Source organism: Manis javanica, chromosome 7, assembly GCF_040802235.1.
Source record: "Manis javanica isolate MJ-LG chromosome 7, MJ_LKY, whole genome shotgun sequence".
Lineage (NCBI taxonomy): Eukaryota > Metazoa > Chordata > Mammalia > Pholidota > Manidae > Manis > Manis javanica.
The window spans coordinates 106,863,434-106,877,622 of NC_133162.1; the positions used below are offsets into that span (position 1 = coordinate 106,863,434).

At 36.8% G+C, this 14,189-nt stretch overlaps 1 protein-coding gene across 1 annotated transcript in view; it reads left to right on the forward strand.

Annotated features, from left to right (window-relative positions):
• THSD7B (thrombospondin type 1 domain containing 7B) overlaps positions 1-14,189 on the forward strand; it is a 905,223-nt gene that overhangs the window by 310,038 nt on the left and 580,996 nt on the right. The window contains exon 3 of the mRNA XM_037020802.2: positions 7,561-8,371. Coding sequence (XP_036876697.2) covers positions 7,561-8,371 — 811 coding nt within the window. The remainder of the gene's footprint in view (positions 1-7,560; positions 8,372-14,189) is intronic.

Here is a 14,189-nt window from a genome sequence, read left to right on the forward strand (position 1 = left end):
AGTTACTAAGAAAAATATTATCCCAAGCATGTTCTGGTGTTATTTTTATCCTAGACAAAATTAATTCCTGAGTTGCTTAATAGTAAATAAAATGGATGCTGTTTCCCCCTCACACGCCTTTTGCTTTCTGTAATTTTAAAGCCTCAGTGCATAGTTCTAACACTGCTGCCTTTCCAATGAACCTCTAATAGACAACAATAAATAAGGCACCTTTTGTCAAGCCCAACATGTATTGATTATTCACTCTAGAAATAGCACTTTATTCTTCTCTTTTTTGGGGGCAGGAACATAGCATGAAAATTTCAGCCTCCCAAATACCTGTCCTAGTTTGCTTTCTGTATAGCATAAAGCAAACAGATTTTTGGCACTCCTGGAATGTAGTAACTGCCTGAGTGGTCAATAAGCTATGGGAGAAAGTCCTTCAGGAGACTGTCGTGTGGGATTCAGCTTTATTCTGTTTCCAGCTTACTTGCCTTTTCCATTTAGCTGTTACAAAACAGCTGAGTAAATTATTTTCTTCTGTTTCACCAGGGAATCCGGAGGGCTTAGCTAAAGAATTTATTTTAAGTAAAGTCAGAGTTGAGTGGAACCATATTTATGGGATGAGAATGCCCCACAAATATCCCTTGAGAGGTATCAGAGTCCAGGAATTCCTGGGCCATCATCTGCACCAGCCCACTGAGCTGGAATGAGACAGCGACATGGGGCTTGAGGCCGGAGGAGTGGCAGGGCCTAAGCCCCTCACACCAGCTGCTCTCAGAACAGAACCCCTTCTAAATATGCTTTACCCAATGGTCATTGCAAGGCTTCATTTGCTCCAGAGATGTGGCTGCTAGAAATAATTAAATTGCCTTTTTTGTGGAAAATGTTTACAGTCCATAGAACTGGAGAGTTCAGTGTCAGGGCTCCTGAGCATTTACCTTGAGCAAGTTATTTGACCACTTATTTGGATGATATCCTCTAGCAAAACAGAACAGTATCAAAATATACCCATGATATCAGGAAGATAGTAGGTGTTCAAAAAATGATAGCAGTTGCTATTACTGCTATAGTTATTCTAGGGACACATAATTTCTTATTGGCACCTGAGGCTTGTGTGTTAAACTACTGAACTATGCTGGATGTACTTAAGCAATACCTTATTCTGGGTTCTCAAGTATGCAAAGGCCAGAAGAATTCCATTTCACATAATAAGCTGTGGAGGGCCTCTGGGAATAGCTAGTCCAGGTGCCAGTGCAGGAGCCTGAAAACTCTGAGCATTACCTGGCAGTCTGTGACTGGTGTTATCTGTGCTTTACTGTAACTTCTGCTTATTTGTTCTCTTTTCCTCCATCCCCTCCTCCACGCCTTGAATGACAACTGTGCACAGACTTTTTATTCTCCTCTTACAGTCTTAGAGGGTTATAATGGAAGTAAGGTGACGTAGCATAGTAATCTTTGAATTGGGTGCCTGGAATGAAATTGTCAGTCTCATCGCTGCTCCAAATGACTGTGAGTTGGGCAAGACATTGAATTTGTCTGGGTTTCACTTCCTCCAAAAACCGTGAGAGTAAGGTTGCCTTTCCCACATTCTAGGTGGTTACAGAGCTGTAGGATTTAATGATTTGAAAAACCAACTTTGTGTCAGAATGCAGTGAAGCAGGTGCAGTTTAAGAGTCCCTTTTAGGCTTCAGAGGTTTTTAAAAGTAGAATTTAAACCAGAAATATTGATAAACAATTTTTAAAAGGTGGTTTTCTATCTCTGTGGTGGTGTTTGCATTAGTGATGAGTTGTTCAGATATATTTGTAATCGGCTTTACCTTCAAGCTACTTTTAATGGATGTTCTAGCTGCTGACAACTAATAATTTGTAATCATAAATGATAAGTGCATGAGGCACTTTGCTTTTCAGTAGAGGCATGTGTTCACAAAGAGGAAATGGACTTTGAATGTGCTGTTAGGTGTCACACAAAAGCACAGTCATACAAGAGCCTGGGATGTTAGCAGCAATGCTTATGCTGTTTGGAAGTATAAATATTCAGTCCAATGCTTGGTAGTCTTGTGAGGTATCATAAACTATCTTTGCAAGGAAACCTTTATTCCTCTGAAAATGGAGTTATATTTGTAGCTCTTAACAGTTGCTGTTGAATTTTTCTAAAGAGAGTTATTGGAATCCTTTAACACACATATCCTTCAGGCTACCAACATGTGTTTTGAAAATAGTCTTAGTATTAAGGAAGGATATTATTTTTGGTTCCTGAAAAATGTACAGTGAAATTTTTTAAATTAAATGTGTTAGGGTTTTAATTCATTCTCATCTGGAAATTTTTTTCTGTGTTTGTGTATTTTCTATGTTGTATTTCTATTGATATCTAATGTGTAATTCAAAAATGGATGTATCAAATGAACAGGTTTTCCCTGAGAGTTTAGAAAGTGTTGGGTAGCTTTGTGCATCCTCTGCTAGGTGAAGTTATGAATTATTATGATAGATTTATAAATGTAGACTTGGAAACATACATCTTTTCTGACTTCTCTTGGTGCACCTTTTCCTCCAGCGGTTCTCGCAATTTCTGGTTTGCTGCTTTAGATTTAATAAGCTCTGGGAAACCAAAGCATCAAAATTGTTAATACAGTGTACAAAGTAAATGTGCCTAGGCCTGAAGGAGGGACCGAACATCTTCCATGAGCAAAGTAGCATTACATTTAATGCACAGATTTTGTGAGAGAGATTTAATGTCTTATTCATTTTTATATCTTGAGTCTAAAACACTACTTGTCAAGTAGCAAGTAATGAATAATTGCTGTTTTAGTGAATGGATGCTCAGATGCCACTGTTTTTCTCATTCCTTGGGTTCTTTGATGTATTTTAGGAAGTGTGATTTCTTAGGTAATTGCCCACTTTGTAATGGCAGTATTACTTTAATTACTCCATGGTCGATGTGAAAGCTTTTTGAAGGGAAGGTCCTACATAAATTTCAAGCTGTTTCTTTGAGGTGAGCCATCTTACAAGTAAGTCAATGTTGGTTTATATCACATTTTATAATGCTGAGGTTTATGAGTGCTTTGGTATAGTAATTATTCACAAATAATTTAAGATACTAAAGCTCTGCATTGCCATTCATGTCATTCCTCAAATCAAGTTAAAAATAAAGCAATGCCAGGATAATAAAAGCTGTGGCTCAAAAAAAAAATGAATAAAACAAACATTTCTTGCTATTGCATGAATGATATTAAGTCAAGGTTGCTGCCTTAAACAATGTGGTAAGTACTGGGCAAAAGCTATTGAAAGTGGGTTTACTCTTCTCTGGCCTCTAGAAATCCCTCGTTTCTTTATTGCATGCACCTTAGTGAATGCCTGCAATTCAGGCACCCATAAAAACAGGCTGTCTTAAATGTGATGACTTACATTGGGTGATGCATTCATCTTAAACTAATCCAGTTGAGTTAACTTAATTAGGAGAATAAAAGTTGCCAGCACTTTTCTGCTACTAAAGGAATACTACATTATTTATACTTTCTGCAAAAATACAGGAAGGAAAAAGGAGAGGAATTTCAGTCTTAAATGTGAATGTGACCTGAGAGTTCATCAATTCTCTCATTCACATCCAAAGAATTTACTTCTAAACCAAAATCTTAACATACTGACTAAAGCTGATGTGACTTAAAATAGGACTTTATTCCGAGTAACTGTGTTGATTTCACAGAAAGGGTAATAAGTTGCAGGTGGATGGTGTTTTTACATAATGTTGGTCCAGGTAAACAAGTACAGAATTATTATTCCTATTATACCATTGAATTGTTTTCTCAGAATGTAACACAGCATCACTTTTAGTTTAAAGCCACATTATAACTGTGACTAAGGCTTTCATCTTCTAATTGTTCAAAATTTTGTTTTAATTGTATTACTTGGGCCTATTTTCAATTAAGAAATACAAAATGATGTTTAAAAACATGGGTTTCTCATATGTGTCTTTATATTATTTATCTCTGCTATTCTGAATATAATCGTATGTTTTATACATATGGCAAATATAAAGGTGATTTTTTTCTTCATTTAACTGTCCAAAGTTTTAATATGTTCTTTTATTTCTGAGCTTGGGCAAGAGATGAGATTTCTCAAAGTACAGTTCACATTTTGCTTCAATATGTGTGTTTTTTGAAATGGCAAAATCTCTCAGTGCTATGCGATTTTCACTGGTGTGAGTATTTAAAGTTCATAGCCAAATACAATTGAATAAATCATGGAACATACCTCTATGTCTGCGAAATACAAATTTTTGTAGGTCAGTTGCTGAGAGGTCTTGTCTCCATCTCATAAGTCTTGTTTGCACTTTGTTTTTCATTTATTCCTGGTGTTCACAATTTACATTTGCCTGTTATCTCTACATGTTTTTCAGTTGTCCACAAAATTTGCTTTAACATGAGGAGCAACTATTTTCCTTTGACTATGCCTTCCTGAATGTACTGACTAGTGTTTATAGACAGGCATCTGTCTTACTGTGAAAGATCTGCTCTCCTAAATTTCCAGGACTAGGAAGAGGAATCGTTGTTCATAGACTAATTCGACTACTTATTCCACTCATATCTGAAGGAATATTAACTAACAAATATGAAAGATGATAGCTAAGCTGAGAGGCACATCTGCTTTGTGATTTTAGGATCACACATACCAATGTCATACTGGAAAAGACCCTTTCAAATGAAGAGTAAGAGCTAAGCTTGGAGTCATACATGTCAGGAGGACCATTTTAGTCTATACACTAACTGTGTAACCTTGAGCATGCTTTGTAACTTCTCTGAGCTTCATTTTCTCTACTGATAAAATGAGCATATTAGCCCTACCTCATATGACTTTTGTAAAGAATAGGAAGGAAAGAAGGAAGGAAGACACCTGGAAAATCACCAATGGTGTAATATAAATTGACTCTCTGTTTATAAAGAAAATGCCTTGATTTGTCTTGATTTGTGGTGTGGTGTAAATATTCTTATGATGGCCAGTTTCAGACTGTGGATGATTTAAAAACCACCTGGTAAAATTCCTGAATATTTAACAGTCCCCTGATACAGCCAAGTTGGCCCTCAATAAGTGATAGGAATTGTTCTTAATAGTTATATTTTATCATCTATTGATCCAGGAGATTTTTTGCTGTTTGATAAAACACTGTATAGTTCGAGGATGTAAAAGCTAAGAGAAGAATAATAATTTGTAAGGTACAAATACTAATGATTTCAAGTAACAAAAAAGATCTACCTTAACAATTTTGCAAGCAGGTGAAAAACTTAGAGGAAAAATAATTTTAATGCTAAGAAAGTGTGTTAGTAAGTACTTTAAAAGTAAGAATAAGTATCACTTTGTAAGATGTCCTAGATGAATTAAATTTAATATTAACTTTTCAAAGATTGCTTAGAAATGGCTCGACTTTTCTGGTCTGTCTTTCCTTAGCCTACACCAAAAAATCCTAAGTGGAAAATTGTGTGTATTTGATACCTACACACATAGAGATAAACTGACAGCTATTATTTCAAGACCCAGTGCTTCATAAAAAAGCTTCCTTTAATTTTATCCAATAACTGTTTATATCATTCAAGACTGATTTTAAATCTTACAAGTCACCATATATATATATATATATATATATACACCATATATATATATAAAATATTCCTTTGCTGAGTAACTAGAGTGACTATTTATATATTTTTGGTAATAATAAAATTTTGCATGTATAGTCTGACTTGATGGGCAAGGGATGGCATGCCTACAGGGAAGCTGCTCCAGAATATCTGGACATGGAAAGCCTGAAAATAACTTTTATGTGACAATGAACATGTCAAATTAAGAAATGAAAAATGGTGGGTGATCTAGGAAGAAATTATCAGAATTGAGGGTAGTTGATTAAATGTGCTGAAAGCACCGCTTTCCATGCGCATTTACTACCCCAGGAGGAGTCAGTGCTGGGACCAGGTGCCTGGGGAGGCATGTGGGCAACCCTGAGGCACTTAGGCGAGTAAGGGCTGACTTACTCCAGTGTAACCCCCCTGTCCATTTCAGCAGGAGGAGGCTCTAGCATGGGGGCTATGAAAAGAGATTAGGGTATTTTCAGTGTTAATCTCTCTCATGAAGACACTGTGGCCTAACAGGAAATTGCCTGGAGGACCAGGTTTACATTTCAGGGCTGGGAAGAAGAACCGGGATGACTGTTCACATTACAACCCCAAAACTGTTGTCCAGCTAAAGTGAGAGATCCTCATTGTAGTCCATGGCCCCAAATACAAATACCTGTTTCTCTGGGAATGCATATGCCTGTTCTGAAATCCATGTGACTGTGTACACATTTACTGTTCCTAGAAATATAATGGATGTGCATGAAAATATACTCCATGAAGTAGTTAAATGCATTTTGGATGTTTGATCAGGGAAAGAGAGGAAGGCCGTGACTTCTTTATCTTACCTGGGTAAATTGAAATGTTTCTTAGGATGTGAATTGCCTTTATGATTATCATAATCCTAGTATAGAGACAAAGGTTATGTGGTTAAGCTGATTAACTTTTTTGGGGTTCATATTACATACTTAAGTAAAATGAAAAGGAGGAACCTTTTTTTTTCCATTGACACAGAATGTGATTACTTGCTGTCCTTGTATGAAAAGATAAATGATTGGCTTCCTATATAAGACTGGCTGGTATGTCTACAGATTAGAAGCAAAAAAAGTGAGAATCTTCAGTGGACAGTTCTTTTATCTGCCTGTTTTTTTGGAGTCCTTACCATAAAAACAAATTCATTAATTAAAATATTTGGCATATGGCAAGCTAATTTTGGATGTTTTGCCTGGCGTCAGTACCTCTCCAAGATCAAAACGTATGTATTTCATGGATTGTAGGACAGAGTTTCCATAGGAAATTCAGTGCTATGGCTTCTTTTTTGCCTTACTTTTTTCCCCCAAATTAGATTTTTTTATTTTTCCTGCAATTGACTCTGTAAGCAAAAACCAAAACTGATGATTACTATTTAGAAAGTAAAGGTATACTTAGGATATTGTGACAGGTTACTTTTTAAAAATATATTTCCTCTTTTGAGCTATTTAGGTTATGAAATGAAGGATTGGAAACATGAAAAATCCTATTTTATTAAAATTCTAGATTTAGGGCTTTTCTTTTAGGTGAGACACTGCTTAACTAGAAAGTATTACTATTGAGTTAGATATATAGGCTTTCAGGCATAATGATTGTAATGATACCAATCATTTATTAAATGTGTATTGTCTACCTGGCACCATATTATACCATTGATCCTCAGAGCAGCTCTGCAGGTCGGTACTTTTATTATCTTCTCCCTTATGTAGTTAAGGCTTAGCAAGCTGAAGGAATTTGTCCAAGTTTACATTGCTGGTAAGAGATGGAATGGGAATTTCATCAAAGGCAAACTGATGCAGTGTCCAAAATATTAACCACTAAGTGTATCATCCACCCAAATTCATAATTTCACATGATTGTGTTGGGAAGTGTGCAGATTGACCCATTTTGGTGTGGATGGTGTCATAGGATCTCTGAGTAATCGACACCCTTGTTTTTCTGCCTGTAGGCCCCTGGGGAAGGTGTACAGGAGACTGTGGGCTGGGAGGAGTCCAGAGTCGCGCGTTGTGGTGTTTCCACTTTGAAGGGTGGACCAGTCCCCTGTCGAACTGCGATGAGAACAGCAGACCTCCAAAGGAAAGAAGCTGCTTCCGCGTCTGTGACTGGCACAGGGACCTCTTCCAGTGGGAGGTTTCTGACTGGCACCACTGTGTGCTTTTTCCTTCCACCCTTGACCAGGCCAGAACTGGGACTGCAGAGTGTGTGACCGCTCAGCATGGACTACAGCACCGGACCGTGCAGTGCACTCAGAAGTTGAACAGAACAACGGTTGGAAATGAAATATGTGAACACTTCGCCCCACAGCCCCCCACAGAGCAAGCCTGCCTCATCCCTTGCCCCCGAGATTGTGTGGTGTCTGAGTTCTCACAGTGGTCCAAGTGCAGCAAAGGGTGTGGGAAGCGATTGCAGCACAGAACTCGAGTGGCCCTTGCCCCCCCTCTCTACGGTGGTTCTCAGTGTCCCAATCTGACAGAGTCCAGAGCCTGTGACGCTCCCACGTCCTGTCCTCTGGGGGACAAGGAATATACTTTTAGCCTTAAAGTTGGACCATGGAGTAAATGTCGACTGCCTCACCTTAAGGAGGTTAACCTAAGCGGAAGAACTGTTCTGGATTTTAACCCGGATTCAAAGGAGCGAGTCACCTTTAGACATCAGAGTTACAAGCCACATCACCACTCCAAGTCCTGGGACCTAGAGATAGGTTATCAAACCCGGCAGGTTTGGTGTATGAGAAGTGATGGAAAAAATGCTATGTTAAGGTAGGAGGCCTTCGGTATTTATATCTTTAACTCATCTGCAGTTTTAACAAAATAATCTTACAGGATTTCTTTATGTAACAGAGAAAATTGTGATCAGGTTTGGGATTTGGGTTTTTAGAAGTTTTACTGGAGTAGTTTTCAATTTCAGTTATAACAATTTCAGAGTGTAGACTAGGTAATGCTATGAATTTTTGCATAATTTGTGGTGCAGCTATATGGGATAAGTCATATATTTCCACATTTTATGACAATAACTTGTTAAATTGTTTTTGCTACAGTAAAGCTATAAGCCTTTATAATGATAAAAATTCAAGCTCATTCTCAGATTCAGGATGCAATATTGTAGACCTTTTGTTTTTCTTAATGTTTAGTCTTTTCAAACTTGTTTTTGTTTGTTTACTTTTGTAAGTAAAAGAAGGTTCTTTTACATCTCAGTTGTGGATATTAGTAGTAGTAATAATACCAGTAGGTTAGTTCAAGAATACTTTCTTTAGCATTAATTTGATAGAAGTATTAACTTGTGCAGCCATTTGGAGGGAATGCACTAATATTTTTAAAAGCAGTAGTTTAGGCTTCAAAATTATTTGTAATTGTTTTACTTTAAGTTGTAGTATAAAACATAATGATATAAGCTTATGGAAATATGTTGAAAGTACTATTTGTTTAATTTTTCCCTGGAAGGTCTTAAATGGAAACATTGGTACATTACCAAGTTTCTTCCAAATTAAGATGCTTTTCAATAGTACTTAAATTACCAAACAATGAACCCTCATCTCTAGAATTAATCATTACCATCAGCTCTGTTTTCTCAGGGTCCACAGCTGGCTAAGAAAGGCTCCAAGGACTACCTCTGCTATTCAAGAACAAAGTAATGTGATGATTTTTTTCATTCGGCTTCACAAAGGAGCATATTTTCTTTGATGCTTCATTCTGATTTGTGCCATACACACTTGGCAAGTCCATCAAGAGTGATTTTCTGCCTTTCATTGCCTGCCTCTGTAAAGCCCAAAAGATGAAGCAGATGATTTGGGTGATTATTGTTTGAATATGTTTGTGGGATTCTATAAAAACATTATTTTCTTCATGTTTTATAGAATGTTTTCATTTTTAGTTTGCTTGTTTTTACCATGTTCAATTTTGTTTTTAATTAATGGACTTAATTTTTTAAAGCAGTCTTAAGTTTACAGAAAAACAGCGGAAAATCCACAGTTCCTCTACACCTCATTACTCCCCCTCCACACATGCAGTTTCACCCATGAAACTTGCGTTAGTGTAGTATGCGGCAATAGCATAAATAAAGTCCATTGTTTATGTTGGAGCTCACTCCTTGTGGTGTATGCTCTGCATGTTTGAACTAATGTGTGATAGCATTTAATCCACCATTACTGTATACATCATACAGAAGAGTTTCACTGCCCTGAAAATCTCCTGGATTTTACCTGTTGGCCCTCTCCTTCCTCTCCCCAAGTCCCTGGAAAACCATGATCTTTTCACTGCCTCCATAGTTTTGCCTTTTCCATAATATAATATAATTAGAATAACACAGTATATAGCCCTTCCTGATTGGCTTCTTGTGCTCAACAATATGCCTTTAAGGTTCCTTCAGGTCTCCTCATGGATGGATAGCTCAGTTCTTTTTGTCACTGAATAGTATTTGTTGCTTTGTAAGTGCTCCCCTGCATGATCAAGGCAGGGAAAGACTGAAGGAAGGGGCAGATCACTCGAGATTGGTAGGTAGCAGTTTTAAGAAGGGCACTTACTTATGTGTCTTGTCTTGGGCAGCTGCCAGGCACATAGATCTCTGCACTTACCCAACAAATCTTAGATGTTTATATGGAGGCTTTAACTGATATTTGTATTTTGTGTCCTCCCTCTTTTATTATTATTATTATTATTATTATTATTATTATTATTATTATTATTATTTATATTTTTAAGTTAACCTGGATAGAGGTTTATCAATTTTACTGATCTTTTCAAAGACCCAGCTTTTGGTTTCATTTACTTTCTCTCTTGATTTTCTGTTTCCAATTTTATTGATTCCAGCTTTATTTTTTATTGCTTTTATTCTTCTTATTTTGGATTTAATTTACTCTCCCTCAGGTAGAAATTTAGGTTACTGCTATTAGATAATTTTCTTTTCTAATATGTGGATTCATTGCCATATATTTTCCTCTAAGCACTACTTTCAATGCATCCCACAAATTTTTAATAAGTTATAGTTTCATTTTCATTTAGTTCAAGATATTGCTTAATTTCTCTTGTGATTTCTTCTTTGATGCATGTGTTATTTAAAGTGTGTTGTGTAATTTCCAAGTATTTAGGGGGTCTGCAGCCATCTTTCTGTTATTGCTCTGCAGTTTATTTGCACTGTGTCCTGGGAGAGTACTTTGTATGATTTCTATTCTTTCATATTTGTTAACGTGTGTTTTATTATGGCCCAGAAAACTGGTCTGTCTTGGTGAATGTTCTGTGTAAGCTTGAGAAGAATATGTATTCTGCTATTGTTGAAGGAAGTATTCTGCAAATTTCAATTATATCCAGTTGATTGATGGTGATGTTAAGTTCAACTATGTCCTCACTGATTTTCTGCCTGCTCGACCTGTCCATTACTGGTAGAGGGGTATCGAAGTCTCCAACTGTAATAGTAGATTCACCTATTCTTCTTTGCTGTTCCATCAGTTTTTGCTTTGCATACTTTGATACTCTCTTGTTAGGTTTGCTGTGTCTTCTTGGAGAATTGACCCCTTTATTGGGTCAGTAATGCCTCTCTTTATCCCTAATAACTTTCCTTTCTTTGAAATCTGCTTTGTCTGCAATTAATATAACTGCTCTAGTAATCTTTTGATTATTGTTCCCATGGTATATCATCCTCTATCCCTTGACTTTTTAATCTATGTGCGTCTTTATGTTTAAAGTGATTTTCCAGTAGAGAACATAAAGTTGAATCTTGTTTATTTAATGTCTTAGTCCTGTAATTGGTGTATTTATATTATGGACATGTAAAATGAGTATTGATGTAATTGGATTAACATCTACCACATTTATTATTATTTTCCCTTTATTGTCTTTGTTCTTTGTTCATCTTTTTTACTTCCTCTGTTTATCCATCTATCTGATTTTAAAAGAATATTTTATGTTATACCATTATGTCTCCTCTCTTATCATATCAATTATACATCTTTTCCCCTTCTTTTCCATGGTTGTCCTGGAGTTTGCAATGTAAATTTACAGCTAATGCAAGTCCACTTTCAAATAACATTATACCATTTCACACACAGTGCAGGTACCTTAAGCAGGAGTCCTAGTCCCCTTTTCCCACCCCTTATAGTATTGCTGTCATTAACTTACCTGTATATAATCACAATAGTGTTATTATAATTTGAACAAATTGCTCTCTCTTAGATCCATAATAAGAATAAGAAAATGTTATTTTACCTTCAATGATTCATTCTCCAACAGCCCTTCTCTATATAGATCCAAGTTTCTGACCTCTATCATTTTCTTCTATTTGAAGAACTTGTAACACATCTTGCAAGGCAGGTTTACCAGTGACAAATTCCCTCTATTTCTGTTTGAGAAAGTCTTTACTTCTCTACTTTTGAGAGATAATATCATTGGATATAGAATTTTTGTGGGTGGGTGTTTTCATTAAACACTTCACTCTCTCTTTCAGTGAATTGTTTCTGAAAAGAAATCTGATGTAATTCTTATCCTTGCTTCTCTGTAGGCAGGTGTTTCTCCCAGCCTCCCCCTCCCAAGTTTCTTTTAAGGATTTCTCTTTGTTTTTCACTTCTCCAATTTGAATATGGTATGCCCAGATGTAGATTTTTAATTTTTTTTTTTTGTATTCATCTTGTGCTTGGTGTTCCTGAGCTTCCCAGATCTTTGGTTGTTGTTTGTTATTAATTTTGGAAAAACATCACCCATAATACTTCCAACATTTCTTGTGTCCATTTTTCTTTTCTTTTCTTTCTAGCATTCCCATTACATGGATTAGCAATTAACTTGTAGTTCTTGGATATTGTTTTATGTCTTCCTCTCTCTCTCTCTCTCTCTCTCTCTCTCTCTCTTTTTAACATTCCAGTTTTGGAAGTTTTCTACTGACATTTCTTTCCAGCTCAGCATTTCTTGACTTGACTCCATCTAGGCCATAAATGAGCCCATGAAAGGGCATTGTTCATTTCTGCTTCAGTGTTTCAGATTTCTATCATTTGTTTGGATTCTTTCATAGAATTTCCATCTTTCCACTCATAATACCCATCTGTGGTTGCACATTATCTATTTTTCACATTAAAGCCCTTAGAATATCAATCATAGTTATTGTAAATCACCAGTGTGATAAAGCCAAAATTTCTGCATTATCTTGAGTCTGCATCTGATATTTGCTCTGTCTTTTCAAATTGTGTGTTTTGTCTTTTACTATGCATTTCATTCTTTTCTTGAGAGCTGGGTGTGGTGTACTGGGTAAAGGGAACTTAGAAAAATAAGCTTTCAGTATGAGGTTTTGTGTTCACCTGGCTAGGAGTTAGGCTATGTTTGCTGTAGTGGTAGGTGTTAAAGGCTAAAATTTTCCTCTGGCATTTGTTTTGTTTTTGCTTTTCCTTCCTTTCTTGTTGTCTTTGGGCTTCCTTAGAGAATTCTTCTAATTAAGGTCCAGGACATGAAATTCTGTGTGTTGTAATCCTGTTTTTATGCAGGAGGCTTACTGATGATATCCTGGATATGGGGGATAAGTGTTTTATTGTTTTATGATTAGGTCTCAGTCTCTTATGGAACCTGTGCCCCTGGGATATGGCCTTTGCACAAGCTTCCTCTGCCTCACAGGTCCATCCTCTCCCACAGATAATAGAGGAAGGCTAGAGTGGTCTGGAGTTGGATTTTGCTTCCCCCAGATCAAGTTCTAGTAAAATCCCAGTTGGTTAGGCTTTGGTTAGAAAATAGTTTCCTTTGAGGGCAGGCCTTTTTAAGAAGACTTCTCTGGGTATGTTTCAAAATGGCTACATTTTCCTTTTTCCTCATGCCTCGTGCTGGAAGCATAAGGAGTTTTCTTCACTGTGAGAATATTCTGAGAGCGAAAGTCATGAAAATATGGGATGTCTGCTAGGACTGGGCCACCTTGGAGATTTAAACTCAAAAGCTTGTCTACACTGAGCCTCCAGCAATTTGTCAATCACAGTTCAACTTTTCCTACTCTGGTACCGGCTCCTGTGGCCATTTCTGCTCCTGGGTTATTCCTATGTGTTTTGATTCTCTGCATCCACCTGTTTTGTTTCTCCCAACTTTTGGTACAGCCACCTGCCCTGTGACCACAATTCTCAGATGTATCTAAGAACAGTTGTTGATTTTCAGTTCGTTCAGTCTTTCACTCGTGAGGGCAGCAGTGCTTACAAGCTGCTTAGATGCTGCAAAGGAAACCAGAAATCACCACGTTCTTTTCTGAGTTCTAGGCAGCATATGGAACCAAAGCAAAGTACCTTTTTTTTAAACATTAAGCCATGAAATCTATACTAGTCATTTGATTTAGTCATAAAAGTCTTATAAAATGACTCCTAGACTATCATGAAATTATTAGGGTACTAGGAACATGTGTTGAGGGGTGACATTTCCATTTCACTACCTTGCTCTGTGATAAAGTGGAACTTTACCCTTGACAGTTTTGGGGTCCCATTTTAATGATGTTGTCTCACTTCCTTGCAATATGATAAATTATGTGGGCATAATCCACCAGGATATTTGCTAAAAATGTTCAAATCCATCTCTGAAAAGTACCCATTTTTGTGGATCTGATGCTTTCAAGGACTTGACTTCTAGAATG